This window comes from Pyxicephalus adspersus, chromosome 2 (genome assembly GCF_032062135.1).
Source record: "Pyxicephalus adspersus chromosome 2, UCB_Pads_2.0, whole genome shotgun sequence".
Classification (NCBI taxonomy): Eukaryota; Metazoa; Chordata; class Amphibia; order Anura; family Pyxicephalidae; genus Pyxicephalus; species Pyxicephalus adspersus.
The window spans coordinates 95,394,739-95,420,229 of NC_092859.1; the positions used below are offsets into that span (position 1 = coordinate 95,394,739).

Consider the following 25,491-nt stretch of genomic DNA (forward strand, 5'->3'; position numbering starts at 1 on the left):
TGCCCTGCTCCAGGCATTTAGGAGGCTATCTGAGCAGTCTCCATCAGCCTTCTCTTAGCAAAGCCAGAACTGACTGTAAGCTTATAGGATAGTGTATATAGAACTCAATAGGACTATGTACTACTGCAATCTTTTTCACATCATTAGGCAAAACTGACAACTCAGGCTCTATGCAGATGATCCCACTTGGGCTTACACATTACCTAAAGTTGTTCCTTTTGGTTATGACAGTCATATTAGTACCAAATTCAAGAACAGCAGAAGTGAGGGGAAGACATCAGCAGGAAGCCTAACATTATAATTTTGTCCACTCCTTATAGAAAACATAGGTGAGAAGCAAGAACTATTATGTCACCAACTATCACTTTCTCCCACTGATACCAACCCAGGGTACTCCTTGCCATTCTCCCCATCTTTACTAGCTGCATGAAGAAATGCGCTTTTATGCGGCCACAGTAAACCTTTCATCATTTAAACACAGACAAGACATTCAAAACCAAGAAAAAAAAAAACTTTTGACATTTCAGACATGAAAGATAAAGGAAACTAGCAAAAACTAGCATTATAAAAGCCAAGAAGAAATAGCTGACATCTTACCTGTGTGTCCATTGGAAGCAGCAGAATACAAGGCAGTATAGCCATCTTTACTTAAATTATTTATATCCAGTCCTTCTTCATTAAGCAGCATTGACAATAAAGTGACATTTCCCTGGGCAGCAGCTTGGTGAAGAAGGGTGGACCTGTCTCCCAGGGGAACAGGTCCACCGCTTGTTAGTAAAGAAGTTAGGGAGGGAGACCAGCCTGTGAGTCAAAGCAATACATGATAAGGGAGATAAAGGTCCATAAGTATCAAAGTAGAGATAAAAAAACAAGAAAATGCAAGTAACAGGGCTTGGAATTATTCATAAAAGGTATTCCTAGTACTTTTATTTTATGCACAGTATCATTACCAGGGCACACATAATATAGATAGACAAGTGACATCTAAACATGCATAGAATGTTTTTATAAGATTCATTAATACATGTATTTTGCTGTCATTTATATCAGGTATAATAGGAAATTAAATGTTAAGATCTAATATTAAATGTTATGATATGATATTAAGCTTACACTTTGGGCTAAATTTACTTGCATTTAAGTGTATAGGCACAAAGGATCTTAACAAGGGAAAGTAGTAGACCTCCACTTGGTCATGTTCTTCATACTGTGAATAGAGTACTGATGTTGTTTCCTTAAAAAGAAAAACAATTTCCAGTTTAGCTCTAAAGCTGAACTTTTTGAAACAGATAATGAATTAAAAAATTCTACCTGCCAAATGACTTATATATCTGCCTATCCCAGTCATAGAATTACACAAATCAGCTACTAAGGACGACCCTTTGTCGCGGGGTATGGGACCTGATTTTTCTGCAGGTAATATATCTAGGTATTTCTGCACCAAGCTTGTGACTAGACCCTAAACACCATCCTCCTATCAGCATTCTACTTGTTGGGGCATTACCACCACAGCAGAACTTCCAGGCTGCAACAGGATGATATAAAAGTTATTTTAGGTACAGTAGTTCAATGCAAAATATACTGTATATTTACACTGTATATTTATTGATATAATGAGGAAGATCTGCAGTGGTATGTACTTTTCATATCTGCCTAAAGTTCAGCTTTATTTGGACCAATAATTGTAATTGTGTGCAATAACTGGGTTGTTCATCAAACATTTCATCTAAACCCTATTTGGGAAGCTGGTCGGTCTTCAACATGAAGAACCAACAACTAATATCTATAAAGATATTATATAATATATATATAATATAGATATATATATAATATGTGAACGGGAGATGAAGTTAAAAAATGGTGATGTAGTAAAACCAAAATCATTTTGGATCATCACTTAAGATTCATCAAAACTTGTGACATTGATCGACAACTGGATGCCATCAGTCACAATTTGCACACTGCATGACAGATACTGAGCAAATAAACTACATCAGAAAGGTATTGATTTCACAAATAAATGCAATTTGTCCAGTTAGTAAATTTAGCCCAATAGGTTATTTTTAGGAACAGTCTTGGGAGAATATTTGTTGATTCTGGAAATTTTAGTAAATAGGCTGCCAAATAATTTCTGAACTCTAAAAGTGCCGCCAAAAGACTGCAAGAAAAATGTATGAATCAGTAACCAAGAGAGGGAATAAAGTGTACTTATTTGAATCTGCCACTAACATTTTACATGCAAATTATTCTAATCTACTACATTATAAATATAACATATATTTAAAGTGAACCTGTCAAGATGAAAGAAGGACTAATCCCAGAGCAGGCCATGTTATGCTTGTGAGATACGGTTCTGCTCCAGAATTTGCTCTACCTTCTGTAGCTAAATGGCTACAGAACATCCTGACAGTTCTCTTTCTCAGTTCTCTAAGTGTATCAAAAATCAAAACTATTTTCTTACTGTGGATAGAGTAGGGAATGGTGTAAACACAAGTCAGTCTTTGAGTAATTTGTGTCTCATTGGGGAGATTTCTTTTCAATTTCCCTTCTGTAGATACATTAGGAAGTGAGAAGAGATCTCATTATTCAGGGTCTCCATCATATGACAGTGGTTATAAACTTTAACATTTCTATCCAAAACACAAATTTGGAATTTTGATACACCCAGGCGAAATGACCCATTTTAAAATTACCTTTTTTTGTGAGAAGACCAACAAACATTGGAAATTAGTAGAATGTGCATTATTTCATAGCAAACAGCAGTTTTCTTAACAAATTTGTTCACAAATAAAATAATAAAATGATTAAACAAATCAAATGTAACATATAAAGAAAATCAATTAGCCAAAAAAGCAAAGCTAAAAAGCTTACCAGCAAAGAAAGTGTGTCCACTTTAAACGAGTATAATTTATTATACAAGGCAGTTGTGAATTATATTAGAAGCAAAAGAAGGATTTTTAAATACAAAAAAATCTATCGGTGAAGCATTTGCACAAGCCGGAAAAGCATGCAGCAATGGAAAATGGAACGGGGCAGAAGAACAGCTTCTGGCATCAGCTTCAGAATGTGGAGATGGTTAATTTGAGAGCCAAAATCAATACCTCAATCTTTTGACCCTACTTCCAAGCCAAATCACAGTCAGAAGACAAATTATTGCATTTTAAAGGAGGCAAAGACAGTGGTTTTACAATTTGAAGAAAATAATTGCAGTTTAATATGAAAAAATGTCATGGGGTATGAAAATCTATGAGCTTAAATTAACCAATAACTGAAATGCATCATGCTTGAAAGAAAAACCAAAAATGAATCATTTATAAAGCAAAATATAGTCAAATGACTGAATGTCTGTTTTTGGAGCTGCTGCAATTCAACTGAAATAAAAATGAATGAGTAAAGAAATATACTTGTGAACCACTTGCAAAATTAATCAATCCAAAAACCACTAAACCTAAAATACAAGTTCAATTTTGTTGAAGTGGCAAACGTTTAAGAGCAGACACATGCACACACAATCACACAGTCTATGCTTGATTGTTTTACGATAAAGTGTATAATTATAAAAACAAAAATGCAATATATTGCAGGTTAGTGTGATGGCTGCATAAGTTTTTTTTTAATCACATTAGACATCTTTTTTTAAATCTACTATTAGGAAGATGTACAGAAAATATCTGTTGATCTGTCCAGAAATATGCCATGTCCTAGTGCAGACATTAAGGGACAGATATCAGTTCATTCCAAGATTAGCAGATGAAAAATGAAAACTAGTGCAGTCATTTGTAACTGGCAATACAATGTAATTTTTTATTTTTGCGTTTGGATATATTTTAAATAAGTGCATTAATCTACAAACCTGGTAAGGCTTTATTCCTATGTGGAAACAATATGCAGCAGGGTGCATGTCATATCAACAATAATATGCACCCTACCATTGCACTGCAATGTGCTACCTTTCTGTGTGATCTGGTGTAATAAGCTGCCCACTCAATTGAATGGACTGCTGAATGCAAAGAATGCCAATGAATAAATGTTTTGAAAAATGCAACATGCAGCCATAAGGAATGAAGGCAGAAAGTCTTCTTTGAACAAAGGTAATCAAAGTAATGTTTATGCAAGAAATATGGAAAGTAAAACTGATTACCATCCTTATTTGAACACTGGTTATTTGGCTGTCATTGCCTTTGTTACTTTGAGTCACAGACCTTGTGAAGGTAACCAGTAACAGCCAAAAAAGTAAGAGGCAAGTCTGAATTCTTAATATTCATATATGTTTAAATGACACAAAGTACTGAGGCTATTGGATCCGGCTGACAGCCAATCAATTAGAATTATCATAAGAACAGGTCAGATTTAGCAGCTTACATATTTCTATTAGAATTGGGTTCTTTTAAGTAAAGGCCTGTAATTCCATTGGATACAAATATGGGCACAAGGTCCACAAACTACAAAAACTTACAGCAAGATAGGGCTCTAATAGTATAAAAAACCATGGTTGTATTCCATATAAAAATTATGTTGAGGTATTAACAAGGTTCAAACAGACTAATATTGACTCTAATGGATATATAAACCTTGATGCAAAGTAGATCATTGGTCAGTTCCAGATTTACATATGTACACATCAGATAGATCTTGAATGATACGAGCTGTCGGGCTCATCTTGGGCAAGAATCTGACATGTGTACAGGTCATCTTATGTTATTCATGGACCTGTCCTGGTGAATCCATGAACTACAGAAGATGAACAACCACAATGGAAGTGAAGGGAAAAGTGAGGTGCTGTTCGCTCATTCCACGCCCTCCTCTCTCCATAGAACAGAACTTCTGAACTTGTGCTGTATGTGCTGGATGCGAACGTGAAAGATCATTTCCAACGACAATAATTAAGTGTGTGTACATAGCCTTACAAATTGTGTAGGTTGCTTTCTCCCTTGATAAATTAAGATTTTTATCTCAAGTTTGGCAAAGGAATAAAATACACAAGATGGGTGCAAGCATCTGTCTTGCTTTGAATCCTATGTGATCATCTATGCTATTTTTAAAGCGTGGCTTTTTATGGTCAGCTTTGTTTATCTTTCTAAACAAACCTCAGAGAATGTTTTTGACTGCTAGCTTATAAAAAGCTTTACAGCTCCAACATGGTTTTATCTCTTCATTTAACTAGCTATGGGATCATGTTTTTTGACCCATTTAAAAAAACTAATACCATTCACACATCACAATCATCAGTGTGGCCAGGTACATGCTGTTTACCATATTAAGCCTAAGTTCAGACCAGCGTTTTTTTCAAGCGGTAGCGCTGTGGTTAACGGCATTTAGCCTCCCCCTAAAAATGTCAGTATTGAAAAAAATGTAATGGGGGGCATGAAAACCTGAAATTGGGTAGGAAGACCACCCTGTGCTGCAATACCAAGGATGATGTATAAATATGGAAGCCTAAATATTAGTTGCACAAATGTGGCATATGTATTTTACCAGTAAAACTTTGAATGGAAACAGTAGCTAATAATATTGTTTTCATTACATCAATTGAATTCATTATATATATATATATATATATATTTATATTTATACACACACACACACACATACACACATTTTAAATGCTAATAGGTAATTTGTATTTCGGGTTTAGTGGTTCTGTAAAGCACTTAGGCTTAGATCATGTTAAAAAAAAATCCTGAGTAGTCAGAAATTTAAGCAGCGCGATAAAACATACTCCTAAGCAAACAAAGAATAAATACTAGGAACTATGACAAAAGGCTCCAGAGAGTCGCAGATCAAGCCGGTTTTGGCATCATTACATAACAAAAGTGGTTGCAGTTACTGACCTAACTTCTATCAAGGCAAACGCTTGTGAATTTTTATGTGAAGCTTGGCCTCCTAATTGGCAGAATGTTCTGCTTTTTTCAAAACTGCATGAACAAGTGCAGAGCACAGTAAGCCAAGACTGTTTGATGGAAAATGGCAAATCTAGAAATAAGAAGAAAAGGCAACTTTAGTCCAAACACAAATCTCAAACGTAGCTTAGAAATTAGTCAGCAGCTCGTTTACATCTTAACCGAGTCTGCCATTACATATCAGTGGGATAAAGTACACAACTGAATAAAACAAACTATCTGAAGTTGGACACTTGAGGACACACCAAACCCTGCCATCTTTGTGCAGCTGTCCAAGCTCAACAAAAATCTGTAAAATGTAGCCAACTTAGATGGGAGTCCAAAGAGTGTTTCATAAAAGACACACTTTGACTATGCTTGGTATATATAATTATTTGTAAAATACCTGCAAAAACCAGGGAGATTGTAGGCTTAAAACCACATTTTACATCATGTCTGATAACTAGGGCCAGCTTATGGCTAGGGTCCTCTCTGGTTGTTTTTTAGTGTATTTACTTTAAAAATATTATTTGTGCCCCCACAGTCCCCAACACGAAAAGTAAACCATAGTATGTGGATCTGACAGGATAATTAATTTTGCTCTGTGCTTAAACAAAAATGTAATGTCTTAGGCAGAGGATGAATGCACAGGATTCTGCCTGTTGCAAGCTTTACCTTTATAGTTGTGCCCTGCATGAGGCTTTCCATCAGCTTCTAAATTTTATGACTTCATGATTGCATTCAGGGGAAATAATGTTTCTTAGCCAACTATAAATTCATTATTTCAGCTTATATTTTAAAGTTAAAAATGAATAAGAAGGTTTAGAAGGCATTTCTAAAGCATATAATGATTGGTCAAAAAGCTAGTTGGATAGTTTAAAATATAGGACAATCAGGCCTAAGCTGCTCATATTACTGCAACCCTACTCCATTATTTATAAAAAAAAATATAGTGTAGAGATAGCAGTCCATAATGGTTCACAACCATTTATGGACTTAAATTTTCCCAAAGTCACTGACCTGGCGTATACAAATCTTAAACTTACCATTAAGTCAGAAGTTCTGATATGCATAGTTGTTCCAGGTCAATAACTTAAAAAATATTACAGCTAAACGAAAAATATGAAATGGCATGCATCTAGTATTTTATAGAGAAATAATTATAAAGATTGAGGTCAGCAATAGTAGCTGACATGTTTTTTTTAGGCAAGCTGTCTTTAAGGGACCAAGAGTACTAAAGAAAAAAAATGTGAAGTCACTGTCTGAAAATAATGGTTGCCATACTTGCTGGCCTACTACCTTCAATACTTCAAGCTTCTCAAAGCAAGTATGCAGAAAAGGAATTAGAGCTTTTGATTTCCTGATCTGTATACATGTTTCAATTCCGCAACTCAAAGTATTGAAGCCAGAGTGTCATCACAACAGCTAGCCGAAAAACATTTTGTAAAGGGAGGTTGGCATGTTTACTTAAAAAACAAATTGATTGTTGACACCAGAACCATTCTTAGAACAATATCAGTGTGGCAAACATACTAGTTTGGAGAAAACGAACTTTCATCATTAGGTAACCACAAAGAAAACCATGAGACATTGTTTTTCCCTGTGTACCGCTTCCCGCGCTGTGCTGTCTGATACCATTACACGTACAAAGATTTCTATGACTTTGGATTTGCATCTTAAATTTGAGTATAGAATATGGGGGCTACATTACATGTCTTCCTAGTTTTTAACAATTTTGTTAGACAAGTGATAGGCCAAGCCATACCCATGTGATACAATATGGTGCATTTCTCATGACCATTTAGTCTTTTAAAACCTGCTTTAGTTAGGGCAAAAAGCAGTTTTGTGCATTCATTTACAAAAAAAGGATAGGACAGGTTTACTAAGAATTTAGGAATTAGTCAATAAAATTCAATAATGTCAATACATGTTCTCTTGTTATGGATATCAAAAAAAAAGTTCAAAAAATGATACTTGATAGCTATCATTTTTTGAGAGTCGCACTGGCTACTTAAGGAAAGTCATCTGCCATTATAGCCAAGTGTAATTTACAACTTTGTGAAAACAATAAAGAATGGTTTATTTTTTACTAAGATTGAGTGCACTTTGCACACTGCTTTTTGCCAATAAGTATGTGGGCCGTGTGGGAACTGAACTGTTGTCATATTAATACATAATACAATTTAAACTTATATTTAATATATTATTTTTAAAGTTTTGCTGTTTGTAAACCCTTTTTTCATATTTTCAGATTATTTTAAAGAGAAATGCAGCCTCTTGAGGTCAGATTTCCTTGCATGTTGCACCAAATACCATGTTAAAACAGATTCTCATACCCCATGTGTGAAAGGAGAATATAATGAGCTATGGAAAGACTGTTTTGAAGAATGATAGTTAAGAAAGAAGTAACAAATAGGGCAACATTTGGCAGAGAAAACAGTAGCACTGATATATATCCCATTACCTGATGCTGTTACCAGGAGGCTGTCTGAATCACATGGTCTACAGGATGAGGCACTAACAGGGTGTATGGAGGAGGTACAGGCAATGGTTGTGGGAATGACAAGGGAACTTTCTGAACATGCAGGTTCTTTCCATCCAGGGGACTGGGAAGGCCAAGCACCCACCTGTGATGTGCCTATGGCTGGTATGACACAGCCTGCAGATGCCACAGGTAAATCTATAGATGGTTTTGGTGGCAGCTGAGGCGAAGAAGACTTAGGCACAGTTTCCTCATTTAATACCCTGAACCCATGTGTTGAAGTGGAAGGAGCAGATGTTATGGGCTTATGTTCAATTTTCCCACCGACATTTGGTGGTGTTTTTAAAGGAGGATGTGGTGCAGGTGGAGTCTGTGAAAGTCCAGGCTTTTTTGGAGGTATAGGTGGGGGGTTTCCTCTATCAACTCTTGAAACCGAGGTTGACTTTAGCGCTAAAGATGAATGGCCACCTCGTCCAGCTACGGGTGGATATGTGCCCGTTTCAATTGGGTGGGAAAACCCAGGTCTAATTTGTGCACCAGCCTGGGGACTTGTAAACCTAGAAAGAACTTGAGTCACAGTATTTCTAGCCATTTGTTTTGCAACCAAATTTTCACGGCTGTTGGGAGACATTTCTCTTGTTTGAGGATTCTGAGTTGTGTTTCCATTTTGGTCATGCTCGTTGGCATTTGCCTGAAACTTAAACTTTGCAGCTTGTATGCGAGGACTGACACCTGAATTTATAATAGTATTTGAACAAGGTGAATGTAAGCTCTGCATAGACTGAGACAAGTAACTAGGCGAAGCTGGGGAGGTACTAATTGGAATATTTGGGTACAAAGAGGAACTGCTTGTTACTTCTGAGGAGCAACCATTCTCTTCTGTCCTGTTGTAATTTGTAGGAAGACCATCAGTATGCGCTGTCTGTCTATCTACAACTGATTTTCCAAATGCAGAATTTGTGCAAACATTTATCTTTGTGCCACCTCCTATCACATGGTTGACTATGGATGGTTTGGCTGGTATAGTCAGAGGAGGCTTTTTGCTATTTTCAGAGTCACTATCTACTCCTAATGTGTTTGTCTGGCAAGAAACTGATCGTGATCCAGAACTTCCAGGCAAAGAGTGCTTATCTTTGCTCTTCCTCAGAAATGGTAAATTTGCCTTACTATCTTCCTCTCTTGACAACTTCAGTTGTTCAATGATTTTCTTCATCCTGTCAATCTCATCTTGTAGTTCTTTGGTGTGTGCTTCTTCCCGAGAGAGCTTGGCACGAAGATGCTCTCTTTCAGTGTCAAATTCTGAAAGTTGTTTTTCAATTTGAGCCTCCATCTGTGCTTCTATTTGTGATCGAATTTGTTTTTCAGCAGCAAGTGCTTCTTCAAGTTCAACACCCTTCTTTTTTTCCAATTCTAACTTTGAAATAGCGTCTTCAAGCCTTTGAGCTTCTTCTACTATTTTACTAGACAAAAGTTTACATTCTTTCACTAGAATCAGAACCACGTGCTTATTTTTGGTACGCTCTTCCTCTAGGCGAGCCAACAGCTTCTTGTGCTCTTGTTCCAGGCTTTGCAGTTGGCTTTTCTCTGCCTCGAGCTAAATGCAGGGGAAAAAAAAGTTAAAATGTAATTCTAATAGTTTGAAACTACTATTGATTTCCATGATTAAGACCCTATCTAATATGTAAGGTACGATATGTGAAAAGTACTTTGATCCTTCCTTCCTTCCATACCAAGTTTAAAATCAAATGCTCTTTAGTTTCACATACACACCCTCAACCAACTATACTGACATGACTTTGTATTTAATATTCTTTGAAAACAGTAAATTACTTTGCCTTATGACTCTTAAACGTGAGTTCCAAGATAATTGTCTTGGAAGAGGTTAACTTGCCTACTGTACGTTGTTCTTGGCAAACTCAGGGTAAACAATGATCAGAGAACACCAAGTTTTGAATGACCAGCTATGGATCCAATTACGTTGACCTATGGAGTAGCAATAGCTAAATCTGCCAGATCTATTGTTAGTCCTGCTCTTGCAGCAAAAAAAAGCTTGTCAAACCTTCATATACTGTTTGTCTTCTTTTCTCACTAAACATAGAACATATGAGCAAATATCAGTCATAAAATATTTTTTTCTTCTTTGTGCCAAGTATTTCTCGGTGAGTAAAACATTTTCAACATCCTATAATAAATTAAAATATTTATTAGAATGTTTTGTGATAGAATATTATTAAAGCTAAACTACGGGCACAAAAGCTTTAAGTGAAATCCATTCCTCGATAGCTACAATACATATATGACACAAGTACAGAAAAATAACTTCTGAACTCTCCCTCTGTGTCAATGAAATCCAGTGCAGTTTTTGAGGGCCTTTCTCAATTTTGTTCCTGAGCTACAGGAACCTACTTATGTTGTGAGGATCGAGAGGGATCCTTTTTTTTACCCTTTTCTAACAAAATAATAAATCACTCAAGTCATCCAAGAGTAGGAAGGGATTAGAGAAAGAGTTGTAAGTTATGATCTGTTTTTTTGCTGTCTAAATCTCTGCTAAAGATTAATCCCTTCTAATTGTCCTGCTGACTCCCTGATGGAAACAGAATCAAACACATAATTGTTGCCTAAAAAGGATCTGGGGGGAAATCTTTCAATAGATAAACCTGTTATTATGTCCATCATAGGCCCCCATTTTAAAGAGAGATCTCCTTCCTCCATGGTCTTAGGAACATGAAAAAAGGGACATTTCCCAAATGGGACCCGGACATAGTTGCAGTAAAACATAGCAAAACCACTGGACCTGTCCAATTGTATCACCCTCTTCCTTTATTAAAAATAGACTTCATACTATTAGACAAAAGCATGGCAGACAGAACGTAAACCCACATTTCAATACACTTTACATTCCGCCTATAAGGTTTCGTTTGAAAGAAATACCATACACAAAAAAAAAAAAATCACTTCACTTAGTGTTTTAACACTTTATGAATAAACATGTATAATGAAGGCCTATTTCATGACATACAGTACATTCAAAAAATGTTTTGATGCTAGACTATACAAAACTTATTCAGTTAGTCTGTAATTGGTCAATAACTGCTACTCTTTTTTCTTGTTTTTGTCCCTATACTGTAATGACTGCCTCACTAGCCAATAGTAAGGTTTTTCAGGTGAGAAGCCCGGGGACAGGTTCCTCACACATCCACACAGATATTATAGAGATATAAGAGAGCCCAAGCAATATTAGACGAACCAAGGTGCTTACAATTAAAACAAACTAATTTAGGGGAACCTTAGGTACCTGCAAGGGATCAAAGGTTTTGGTAAATATTTTATAATCCAGTTTGCTTTGAACCAGAATTTATTGGAATAAAACATCTTCACTTGCCTTTCTTTGTCTTCTTTCAGCAGCAGCAAGTTGAGCAGTCATCCGTTCTTGCATCTTCCTGCAGTGTGCCATGACAGCTTCCAAGATAGTGAGGGGATTGCTACAGATTGGCTTCTTTTCTTTATCAACAACACCTGCTTCAAAGTCACGTTGAAGAGCAAGGAATGGATCTCCAAGATTAAATCTTCCATACCTTTCTTGAACAAAAACTTCCTTCCTCCGTGCCTAGAACATAGAATAGAGGGCATTAACATCATTCATGTAGTCATGCCAATCCATAATATGTCATTCTCCAGTTCCTAATGTATAAAAGACTTAAATATGGAGAAACCACTCTGGCTTTTAGCATCAGCTAATCGCGGAATCTTTCAGCCAAAGGATCTTGTAGGTCATGTATATTGACTAGATGTTGCTAAAAAAAATGCAATGTTGCATGTGACCAACTTCTTCAAGTTGATATTTTGATCTGTAATCTATCGACTTAAAGTTCTAAACTAAATATGGTTATGCTCTCCCAACAGTTTACCCCAGAAAGAAAACTATTGTTCACACACACTATACAAAATTTGTACTTTTAATTAATATTTTACCCAGAGTTCTCATCTATTCACAACCCCCCCCCCCCCCAAAAAAAAATAAATAAAAATAAATCAAGGCTACTAATAATGTAATATTATTATTCTGGATTCACTTCAGGTCTGATTTTTTTTTATTGTGTTGAAGGTGCCTGTGTGCACTAGCCTAAGCAGAACTAAGGAGGTCCGCAGTGTACATGGACAAATGACATCTATCTGGTATATATTTCTCCCTAAAGATTGGGTGGCAGCAATATCAAGAATGCACATCCAACTGATATCCAGTATCTATGACAAGCCTTTAAAATGTATGCACATCATTTAAAATGTAAAGTTTCTGTGTACAACGTGTTGCTCAGGGATGGCATAAATTGGCATCTTATAATGGAAATGCATTAATCTATCATGTTATCAGCATGTTCAAAGAAAACCTTGGCCATGCCAGTCTGTTACAACCAATTAAGAGAAGCTCAATATAATAGTTGTTTGCTTCTAGTGACCTTCTTTTTTTTTTATCAATTTTTTAAGTACAACCTGGAAAACAGAAAAACTTTAAACTGTAAGCTTTTTTTGGACAGGACAACCTTCTCAAATTTGGTCAAGAAATCAAAAACAAAAGAAAGAAAAAAGTTTGCACCTTTTAGTCCTTTGGACAGACGAGACCAAAGTGGAGATGTTCATAGTACCAGAGTAGTGCAAAGTATAGTGCAATAACGCCACATATTAGCTGTCAAGCACAGTGGTGAAGGGGTGATGATTTAGACTAGTTTTGGGGCCACAGGATCTGAGCACCTTGTAGTGACTTATAGTCATTGAGTTAATGGTGAACTCCTTTATATACCAAAGTATTCAAATTAAATGTGGGGCCATCTGTGTGACATAAAGCTGGGCTGAAATTGGGTACTGTAATAAAACAATGATCCCAAGGACATCAGCAAATGAAAAAGAAAAGAATAAATTATATTATAAACTAATTCTACTAATTCTTAACACTACAATGACAGCTGGTAAAGGGGGCATATCTATTTATTTTGGACAAACAGCAAACTATTTCCTCAAAAGTTATAGAACAATAATCTAAACCAAGACTGCCACTGTGAATCACCAAATGTACCACCCAAAGAAAATAAAATAACAAAAAAAACAAGAATGAACAGAATTCAAATACATTACTGTAATCAACATATTGTATTTAACTGCAAAAAAAAAGACCTTGACTGCACACGGTTTTAAAAGTATGGGTGTACATTATGTAAAATTTGTCATTGTGAAGGCTATGTTGTATTGAATTCAAATACAAGCAAAAACAGGAAACTATTGTACATATGCATTTATGACAAAAAATGTGAGCACACCATCTGTCAACATTCTCAGATTCTGTTAGCTGAATTACCCAAATGATGTGTTAATTACTAAAAAATACTCTGCCTGTAGTTTAAAAAGAAATACACTTCTTATAGTTTTAGAGCATCTGGTTATAATGCACTTGTCATATAAAAGGATCACAATAACAGGTGTAGACATATATTTAATTGTCACACATGGAAAGTAAAATTGTTTTTTTATCATGCTGGATGCAAAGGCAGTCCATGATATGTGAATGTGAGCATTCGTGATCACTAAGATAAATAAACTCCTGAAAATGCTAATTTTTGTGCATGTGCTGGCAAACATATAAACTGTGTTCCTTACAAGATTTTCATCAACCATATGTTTTACAAATGTTGAGATGCAGAGTTACCATGTGGTGGTATAAAACAAGCTTTTAGCATTATCCGTTTTCCTTACATTTGAATTGATTAATGATGTAAAAAAACATAGACAATTCCTAAAACAAATCTACTTTGGTTTAAGAAAGATTCTTTGAATTAGCCAGGAAGAATGCCAAGGTCAGCAATGGCAGCTTCCTCATTTCTCCTATAACACGTTTCCTTTAAACCAGTACTGGAACATTCATAAGAACACAGTATGTATACATGGAGGAGTGACAATATACATTGCCTACTCTGCAGGTCCCCACTAGGAGCGTACCATATTTGGATATGTACAGTTTCTGCATTCTTCACTGTAAACATCCAAGGCAAGATATGCAAAAGCCATAGACCAATTTGTTTTTATGATCTCCACAGTGACTTTACAAAGTGACTAAAAGCTAATGCAACATGTATAATAATAGTAATGCAACAATGTATAAAAAAACATTAATAATAAAACTGAACGAAAATGAAAGATTTTTTATTTTATTTATATCAGTATTCATTCAATAGACATAACATGCTATGCAGAATCCAGAAATGACCCCAGATTTTGCTATTACATCCAGTTTTTACGATACAGGGTACCCTCCATTTTTGTCGAAAAACATACAAATTTTACATACTTTTAAAAAGTAATTAAATAATAACTTGAATGTACTGTTTATTTAAACTTCTTTTGTTTATACAAAGGATTTATTGTTACTCTATGACATTTTTTTTTACAGTAAAACGTTTGAAAACTAATCGGGTAAGTGGTTAAGGTAAAAATTTAAGTTTATAGCTTTTCCTGGAGTGTATTGTTAGAGCGGGATGCTCTAACAATAGTCAGCCATCATATGTACATCCCATGTACCCCGATACGGTCCTTCAATGACCTTCAAATCTTTGTGGAATCATTCACCTTGCTCATCACTGTCTGCACCAAGGGTTTCCGGGAAGTAAGAAAGATGGCTATGCAGAAAATACACCTTGATGCTCATATTGCATCCAAGCATTTTGTAGCTCCCCAAGAGTATATGGACAATTTCTGTGTAATTATTTGCTTGTGTGTTTCCAAAAAAGTCCTTGACAATGGCATTGAATAATAAGCAAGCATTCTTTTCGACTTCTGACATTGTCCTGATTAAATGTCCATCTTTGATGAGCTGCCGAATCTGTGGCCCATCAAACACACCAGCCTTTATTTTTTCAGATGACAGGCTAGGAAATGCCAAAATGAGGCACTTAAAACAGTCTCCATCAGTTGGCAAAGCTTTAACAAACTGCTTCATCAGACCCGGTTTCATTTGCAGAGGTGGAAATATTATATTATATTATATATAATATTCTTTCTATCAATAAGTGGCTCATGTAGAATGTTTGGATAACCTGGTTTTAGGGCAGATCTTGGAGGCCAATTTCTTTCCACCCAATGCCTCTCACGAGTTCTGCTGTCCTACATGCACAGATAACAGGGATACCATTTTAAGGTCAAAACAGGTGACCCAATTGTGTTGGTGATATAGCAAAAATTGCCATTGTGAAGGAGGACACACTTTAAGCTTCGCTTTTAGCTTTTAATGAATAGTCACCATTCAGTTGAGTTATAGATTGAAATTCCCAATTCCTCCATTAACCCCCTAAGGGGTGTTCCCGAGTGTGACTCGGGGCCGGAAAAATTGCAAAAAGCGGTAATCCCGAGTCACACTCGGGGTACCTTTGGGGGACCCCCTTACCTTATGTCCGCGCTCCAGCGGCGATCTCAGGATCCCGCTGTGTTAGCCGGGCACTTCTCCGTTGGGGGCGTGGCCGGGCGGGAAGTTTAAAAGCAGATTACTCCGTAATCTGCTTTTAAATACCGCCCGGGTCCCCACTACCCCGATGCACGCATCTGCACTTAGATGCGATGCACCATGCAGGATTTCTGCTTGGTGCATCGCATCTAAATGCAGATGCGATCACCAATAGTAAATCCAGAGGGTGATGCCAGCGGAGATTTCCCGCTGGCAGCACCCCCTGGATCTACTCCTGCTCGCATTTAAACCAGGTATGTTATGGCAATACACAAAGCCACTGTCAGTTCTAAAGTACTGCAAAAATGCAATTCCTCTGGTTCCAAAGTACGATACCTTTGTTGCTTTTTCAAGTAAGTTTTTCTCACGCAGTCTTGGAGTTAGGAGATGCTAAAAGTTCCAAAGCCTTCTTCGATAGTCCCAAAACACGTGCCAAATCACTCAACTCATGCTGATCAAATCCCTTACGAACAGAGTCCTCTTCAATTTCAAACTCTTCATTATTGTTGTCACCTAGTTCATCACCATAATCATGTTCTTCAAGAGAGGGTAGTGTATTGTAAACCGGCACTGGGATTTCATCTGAATGAGCCTGTCACAGATTCCCGCAAGTCCAGGTCACCTGTGCTTCCTTCTTGCTCACCTTCCTTGCAGCCCCCTGCTGCCAGCACCACCCCTGCCTCTGGATCCAACACTCTGTTTACTTCCTGCTCCAAGTCAAGTGATTCTCTGTCAGCTGCTCCCTTGCCTCAGAGAAAGAGTATTCGGCAGATGCACTCCCTCTGCTGGCAACATCTAAATAACACCTGAGACCACCCCAGCAACAGCACTCCCTCTGCTGGTGGGATTGATTTCTGCGGCTCACTTGATCCACGCCCATCTCCCCTTCTTAAGGAAGTGACCTGGCAACAGAAAGTTCCCTGAACAAGGAGTTCCTTTGGCTCTGCTTCCAGGTTACTGTTGTTTATCTCTTTTGTTCCTAATTCTCCGTGTACTGGCCCCGGCTCGTTCCTGACTACTCTTGCTTGCTGCCCGTCCTGACCTCTTGCCTGTTTTCTGGCCATCCTTGTTCGCTGCCGGTCCTGCCCTTTTGGCTTGTCTGACTATCCTCCTGGATTTCCTTTTTGTACTACACTTCAGTCCCTGCTTGTTGACAGTCACCTGCCTTGGTGGGCACGGGGGCAACCTGGCAGTAGCTTGACGCACAACATCCTCACCTCTAGAGGTTCTGGAGAAGACCAAGCTACTGCTTAGACCCTGTACCCCGTGCACGTTTTCACCCACAGGGTGGGTGACACAGTGGGTCCACCACTTTGCCTTGTGGAGGCGTGACAGAGCCACTGGGCGTACAGCGGATGGTAGACTAGGATACTCTAAAATACATTTAGTTTTCTTGGTAAATCCTGAAGTTTTGATTATACATAAGTAACCGTCTTAGACTTATCTTGATCACCAAGTTTAACTTTGAAATATGCCAAATAGGCTTGCTCTACAAATGTTCTAATGTTTGCCCTTTGACTGGGAATGGTGAAACTGCCACAGATTTAACAAAATGAATCAGGGTTGTTTAGGTTTAGGCATTTACGACGAGAAACAGCAGAGCCAGACATGATTCTAAAGAAAAGAAATACGTGTGTAAGTAGAAAAAGAAATTTTGCTTCTTCACTATGTAGAGCAGCGTACAACCTCTGCTCACACTGTCTTGCGTGTGAATGAATAGCCTATACAAATCCACACTACAGTAATCACAAATAATATAAGCGGTAAGAGAAAAGACCTGACGTGAGAGAAGAAAACTAACTGCACTTTCAGAATCAGCATACATATTTTAGTGTAAACGGGCTTAAAAATTGAAGTCAACAAAAAATTGGTTTAAAATTGTTCCCCAGTGTTACAGTTAGACATTAAAATGAGGACATCCTAGGACATGAAGTATATTATTATTATTAGTACCAGGAGAAAAAAAAGGGACAGACAACTGAAAAACAACAGCAACTAACATATAATTTGCAATGTATTACAACATAAGTTCTCAAAAAAGAGCTTCTACTCTGTGCCCCAGCATGCAATGAAAAAAGTTTTGCAAAGGTACCGACTTTAGGACACAGGACATCTGTACCGGCTGTCTAAAGCTGCGTACACACTTCCAATTTTTATCGTTCAAAATGAACGACGAACGAACGACGAATGATCGATTGGGCAAAAATCGTTCGTAAAAAAAGTAACCAACGACGCCGACGAACGAGGAAAGTCGTTGGAAATGAACGACCGGACCGGCGGATCGGATTGGACGACGATCGTTGACCATCGTTCGTGTGTACGATCGTTCATTGATCGTCCATGGTCTGAGCATGCGTGATGAACGAACGTTCGTTCACTTCCTGTCGCGCACGTCACTTCCTGTATCGCTCAAACGATCGCATCTATTGTGTGTACAATATCTGCGAACGATCGTGTCGTTATCTGTATGTACAGGATCAGTGCTATACGATCGTTCGCAGATATCGTGCAGGATCGTTCGTCGTTCGTTTACCAACGATAATAATTGGAAGTGTGTACGTAGCTTAACTCTCTTATGTGCTCTCAGGGCCCCTGGTCTGAGGTATACTAGGCAATTGATTTGAAATGTACTTTTGTACTATGCTGTAAGAAGCCATGTGCCACTGAAGCTGTGTAGATAGCACTGGCACACAGATTGTTGTACCACACAGTATGCAGTAAATAGTTGCAGGATGGGTACTACATGGAATGTTGTAGCATAGAGATTGTAACATTTGCATAGGGGTATTGATTTCAGGAATACTACTACTGAATATATGCCAAATTCATTGCCACATAGTTTGTTGCATGGTCAGCTGGATTCAACAGTAAATGTCTTTCTCAATGAGATGCCTGAAACGGCTGTAAAACCAAAAAACCTACATGTAGGTAGGAATATTTACAACTAGTTTTGATGGAACACATTTGTGGCCCTCAAAACAAAATGCCTGGCATAATACACTACATCAAATTTTAAAGAGTCATCCAAAGCTCTTGTATGTATTAATAACTTCACTTGCTTACCACTTACTTAAGATGAAACATAAGCCTAAATGTCAGTGGATTAATGATGACAGCTAGTAAAGTGCCTCCTAAGAGCTTTGTTAATAGTAATTATATGTAAAGTGATTTACTAGACTTAGTGACATAAATCTTACAGTTTATAGAAAACAAAACTTCAAGGCAAAAAATGCATCTTTAAATCTCAACCTGTCAGCACCCTTCTGCAGTCCTTATTTTACGAACATGAAGGGGCTGTGGTCAATACTGGTTTGTCTGTATATAAGTCCCTGCACATGAAAATCTCTGGACTTGATGTTTTTGGTCATAGAAACTTATGTTTTTTGGTCAGTTATGTATCCTCAAATCATAAGTATGAAATGTTGGTTATATCAGTAGTTCAGCTTGCTCTGCCCTACCTTTATTAGATTAAAAGGCTGATCAGTCAAATCTAGGAGGGGAAACGCAGAGAGCAAACCTGGTTTGGAAAATGATTTTCAGTTGCCTACAGAAACAGGTAAACTTTTTGGAATATCCTGGAGGCTCTGTAGATAAACTGGAGCAGGTTTGTGCAGCACTCATTAAGTTCCAGGAGGCACCATGCTCCTCTTCAGAAAGAAAATGACAGCAGTTGTTACCAGTCAGTCACTTAGTGATCTGCTACAGGAGGTCACTAAACAACTTCAGGGGCAACTGTACACACACTTGACCTTTGCCTGCAGCAATCCTGATGGTTTGTCCCAGACAACAATCATCTAGCATGTGTACTAGCCAAATTATTGCCCAAGACTGGCTCCCTGATAACAGTGGATATCCCCTGTGTAATTTGCATTAGCATAGCCCACTGCAATATGTATATGAAGTGTCTGTGATATGACAATGCAGGAATTCAATTGGTAGACAGCTGTCACCCCAAAACAAGAAATTCATGCCAGGATTACCAGTCAATATATTATTGAAAGCTGCAAACTTCAAACAGATAAAAAAACTGCTTTGTAATGATGTTACAATTATTATTATTACACAGTATTTATCTAGCACCATCATATTATGGAGCACTGCACAAAGCCCATAGTCATGTCACTAGCTGTCCCTCAAAGGAGCTCACAACCTATTGTCCCTACCTAAGTCATATGTCTTTAATACAGTCTAAGGTCAATTTACCTAACTGGCTTGTTTTTAGGATGTGGAGGAAACCCACGCGATGACAGGGAAAACCTGCAAACTCCATACAGATAGTGTCCTGGCCAAGATTTGAGACTCTGAGCCATTGTGCTGCCCATACAATATTGAAGTAACTCTTAACCCAACTACTAAAATCCCATTTACTCCAAAAATATAGCTACATTTTTACAGCTCTGGGCCATGTAAAGAAGAAAGAGACTCACTCATGGACAAAAAATAGTTCAAACTGGTGACACTGACCACAGTAACCTATTAGACGTGACATTCCTTTAGAAACAAGCTTAAATGTCATATGGCTAGGACACTAAATAGAAACAATATGGACCCCTTTTGTTGGATTCTGTTTCCCCTTGGAGAAGAAACGATAAACAAAAAAAAATGTCTAAAATACACTATTGATAAATAGAGCTTTCTGCTTCCGCCTCTTTGATTTCATAGTAGCAGACCTCCTAGGCATGGAGGCAGAAATGGTAAGCTTGTTAGAGGATTAAGCAATTTAGCAAAGTATGCAAGGTCTTAGACATGAAACATTATTATATTCGTTTTAGCACTTTAGGAAAATTCTGGTGTTCACTTAGAGCCCATGGTAGACAAATAATATACATGTGATGCCATCAAAACAGCCCACAGTTATTTCATACTTGTGCCCTATATACATCCAATTAGAGAACAATAGGCACTGCTAGCACTCAATCTCCAGACCAGCTAATAACCTGCAAACAAGCAATGCATTATAGATAACTATGAATTATTCCTCAAGGCATTTTTAGGATTAACAGTAAGCATACACGTTAACATTTAATCTATAAAATGAAATAATGAGCACACCTTCTTTCAGCTCAGGATACATGAAATAAATAATTCCACAACACAATCTATTTAAACCAGATTAATGAAGGCTAACTTTTCTACAAACAATTGAGTATTGTAGTGTGCATCACATAGAAATTCTAAATTTAAATACAAAATACCAACCATGCACTGTGACACTGTAAAAACGCAGAAAACTTGCAATCGCTTACAAAAAACGATTAGTCTGAATCGTGAAAACATAACAAATACAGTACCAAAAAAATATTATTTACAGTTTTAGCAATTTTCTATGTCATACTGATGTTATTCTAGAAATATCTCAACACACCGGACTTTAGGTCCTACAGTTCAAGAAAAAAAACTGAGAGAACCCCCACCATGGTACCCAGTAAAAAGCATTATGGTATAAAGTGACTGTAAAATAAATAAATATCTCTGTCATGAGAATTGGCAGACACAAGCAACATCTGGTGATCTACAGAAATGTGCCAACTCCCCCTTCACATGTCAAGTAAAATGAACATTTTATCCAAATTGAAATAAGAATGATATCTTCTTTCTATGTTGTTGTTTACACCGATATTTCCATTTGAATACAAAATGAACCTATTGATTACATTTACAGAAAACTATGCAACAAGAATGACAAGATGATTTATGTATTGGGGATACTGTATCTAATATACTTTTATTGTTAGGATGGGGAAATATTTTGCTACATAGAGCTGGCTTCCTGTACAGCAAGAACACTTTGGTGGCTAAAGAAGCCAGACAGCTGGCTGTACTCTGCTTAGGGTAAATGGTGGAAAAACTTAAACTGACTTTATCTAGTCTTGTCAGAGTATTTGATGTTTTTCATGAATGTTTAATTCAATGCATTAAAGCTTCCCCACCCCTTGTAAGGCTAATGTATTTTCACTCCAGTGGTGCCTTAATATAAAAACCATCATTCAATAAATAATGCAAAAAGTATGAACTAGAAAGCTCCCTTTTTTATTACATTTTTTTTTAACTATCTGTCTATATTTAGAAATTGTATACAGAAAATACAAACTATGTAGACATTTTTAAAGTTTTATTTTTTTTTTAAGTTATTTATATGTTTGTATACAAAAGTAACTCTCCGGTTTCTATTTAGAGATATGTTTACTGTAGTAGGATCTCACTTTCTGGCACAGCCAAATGTCTGAGATTTGTGTTGAGTTTTGCAGGGACACTGATAAATATTCAGTTCATCCTTCTCCTGCAAGAACTATGCAGTGCAGTATAATGGTTTTATACAGAATTTCAATATCAAAGACTTTGTATCTTATTATAAAAGGTGTACACCACAAATTGCTGTGAAATGACTGCTGAATAAGTCATCATACTGTTGAGAAAAGCTTTTTTTTCTGCCTGGCATGACAAGCACTGGCTTAGGTCCATATCAGGGGCATTTTCATGTGTTAAGCTTTAAAAGTGCCTGCTTGAGCTTGTTATCATCCTTTGGAACATGTCTGTGGCTTTAGATGATCCCAAAATAGTGACAACTAAGTTGTGAAACTAGAAATGATCCTTTGGTAGGCACAGCATGCAATGCTACTGTTCTCAAGAGGCTGCTCTCATCAGGAAGAGTGTCTTAACTTCTATAGACATGTTCGAAATGGTTCAGATGGTGAGGATGATAAGGTTTCCAATAAAAGATTAAAATCTCAGATTTATTCTCAGTTGTGTATTACTGGAGGCAATAAGAACAAAAATGCAATTCTTTGCTCAAGGACAAACTTGTAACGGATCGAATAACATCCAACTGTCGTACTAGTAGGATCCCGAGGATGTGGCTGCCTCTGAAGATTGTCCTAATGATACAGAGTACTTGTTTCATGCTGGGCACAAATCTAACATACCAAAACTCTTTCAATTATGTATTGTGTGCCTGGAACAAAGTATTGGCTATACAGGAAACCAAATGCAAGGAACTTTAGGACCATTTGCGATTAAAGGATAAAGCAAAAAGAAAAATAATTTAAATTCACATGTATGAAGTCTTCTGAAACACTGCTGTTAAAATGAAATATTTTTATTTTAACTCCTATTTGCCACAAAGTAAAACGGTTACAAATTTTAGCAACACCCAACTGTGCCTAAAGTGAAAACTGCGTAACAGGAAAACTTCCTTCTGTGAAAATTGCCAGTGTCAACACGATCAGCAAATCAAAAGATTTTGACTGCTAAATGATATTCATAGCTCAAGTTTCCTTGAGGTTTACTCTAGCAGGTCTGATTTTGAAGTCTACCATAAGGAGATGGAGGGAGAGGTAAAGCCCGTCTTTTTCTGAGAAATGTTCTCATTATTTTTACTATCAATATCTCTGCATATACTGATTATTTTAACAAGCCGTTTTCACAGAAGGTTACCTGTACTTACCCATTTTATGATATACTTAGCATGAACAGTCCAGAATTGTGAGGCTTACGTTTCAACATTTACACTGATAGGCTAATGTCTAATAAAAGTATTTTTAGAAGCTGGCACATTATATATATATATATATAAATATATATATTTATAAATTTTTTCCTAAAAAATGTAAAATACAGACCCAGCAATGAGCCTGTTATAGAGGATAGTGGTGGATAGTGGTGTGAGACTAGCACTACCGACACCAAAAGGTCAGCTTTACATCCAGGCAGTTAGCATTCTGAAAACAAGTTCAAAAACTGTAGTTTACATTTTCTCTCAGCAGTGGGTCTGCTTTCATGCATTTCAAATGACATGCCCATCAGTTTATTACAGAGATGAAACATAAAAAGAGTATTTTTTAAAAAACACAAATAAGCAGAACTTTGTACCACCCTGCAGCAAGTAAAAATGATAAAGTGCTAGCTTCAAAAATGAAATTGATGTGCTCATTAAAAAATGTGAAATTTTTAAAGGAAAAAAGTATACAGACGGGAAGTAAAACATACCCTCAAGGCTTCTATCACAAGATCCCTTGCTTCCAGCTCTCCTTCTAATATACTTAAAAGAAAACGCAATTCTGGCTTGCTCAAATTTTCCACATTAAAGTCTTTCGTCTGCAAAATAAGAAGAGAAGATACATAAGTAATTGATTAGTTGTTTTAGAAGTGTATGTGTATACATTGAATATTTACAACATAACAGGATGTAAAGTTGCAGCTTTTACAAATGAAATTATTAAAAATGCATTAAAGGAAGACACCACTTAAAACCCAACTCTTCAATCCTGATTGGGTAAACTTAAATTGATCTTATGGGTAATTTTGCTGCAAGTGTTTCCCCATTATGGCTCCAAACTGAGTCCTCCTGCAAAGACTATTAGAAGTGCCAAACTATTTCTGCTGTTGCATTTTAGTGAACACCTTTTTATAGCTTTGAACAGCATATGGAACAGTTTTAAAAGCACTGCCATTTTTTTGTGGCAACATGTTCACCCATTTACTTTTTTGTGAATGTGGCAGGAAGTGGGGAAAAATGTTCATGTTTTGGTTGGAGATGTAATCCATCAATTTACTTTCCTATAGTTATTGTAAAAGGAATTAAAAATAAATTCCCGGCTTTTATTTTCACCTAAGATAGAGATATTTGGAAAAATATTACGAATACCCGTTGTGGTTGATTCACTAAATGAGCTAGGCTGTTGACTGGTAAATATGGTATTTCTGCTCATTTCTATCCAATCATGTGCTAACAAAAATTGTGATTGTGTACTTAAATCTTGTAATTAATAGTAGTGTAGTGAATTATACCTTACAGAGTAATACCCACATTGCTAAGTCACCAGCCTGAACTCCTTTTGTCAATCAACCCAAATGTTCCACAAATAAAGAGGTTATATTTTATTAGATTTTGCAAAAAAATTAAATTAAAATGCCAACAATCTACAGTAATCCGGAAAGCAATTTATCTTGTAACAGGCAGTGGTGACTTCCTTTTACTAGAAAATATATTGCACGTCTTATAGCATTTTGGTCACTTGACCAATATTATATATGCATTGTCCCAGAAAGAAGGAAATCTTGCCATACTTTTCCCTAGCTGCATTTTCTGTACTACTTCTGATTTACCCTCAATAGGATACCCAGTATCCGGCAGATGTCAATCTAAATGAAAAAGCAACTTCATTATCTTAAAGTTCACAAAATTTCATATTTTCAAAACTGTCAAAAAGAATAAAATTTTGGAAGCAGTTTTTCACAAAGGTATTTAAAGATTTGAAGACATTGATAAACATGTTTACTTGGTGACACCATTCTAGCTCGGCAGTAAAATGTGTAGGATACTGTTAATTGGCTGTTCTCCTAAATCAGGACTGATTGTAGTTTGGCAGATACAGGAGTTCACACCAGTTTACACTCACTTGTTGTTTTGACAAATGCCAGAACTGCCACACTGCTATTCTAGATATTCTGTTACTGCACTTATACACCCCTTTAGGGCAGCACATTACATTTGCCTTGCATGAGAATGTAAAAATCTGTTTATAAATATTTTACACAAGATTTGCACAACATACACTCAGAATTCACACATTTCCTAATTATTACAATTTAAAAACTGTACATGAAGGTTGTGTAAATCTTGAAAAGAAATACATAAATTGACC

The 25,491-nt window shown here is 36.8% G+C and overlaps 1 protein-coding gene across 1 annotated transcript in view; it reads right to left on the bottom strand.

The window, feature by feature from the left end:
- Window positions 1-25,491, bottom strand: part of CTTNBP2 (cortactin binding protein 2) — a 67,234-nt gene that overhangs the window by 28,610 nt on the left and 13,133 nt on the right. The window contains exons 2-5 of the mRNA XM_072401563.1: window positions 23,834-23,941; window positions 11,744-11,968; window positions 8,344-9,955; window positions 598-801 (exon numbers count right to left, since the gene is read on the bottom strand). Coding sequence (XP_072257664.1) covers window positions 598-801; window positions 8,344-9,955; window positions 11,744-11,968; window positions 23,834-23,941 — 2,149 coding nt within the window. The remainder of the gene's footprint in view (window positions 1-597; window positions 802-8,343; window positions 9,956-11,743; window positions 11,969-23,833; window positions 23,942-25,491) is intronic.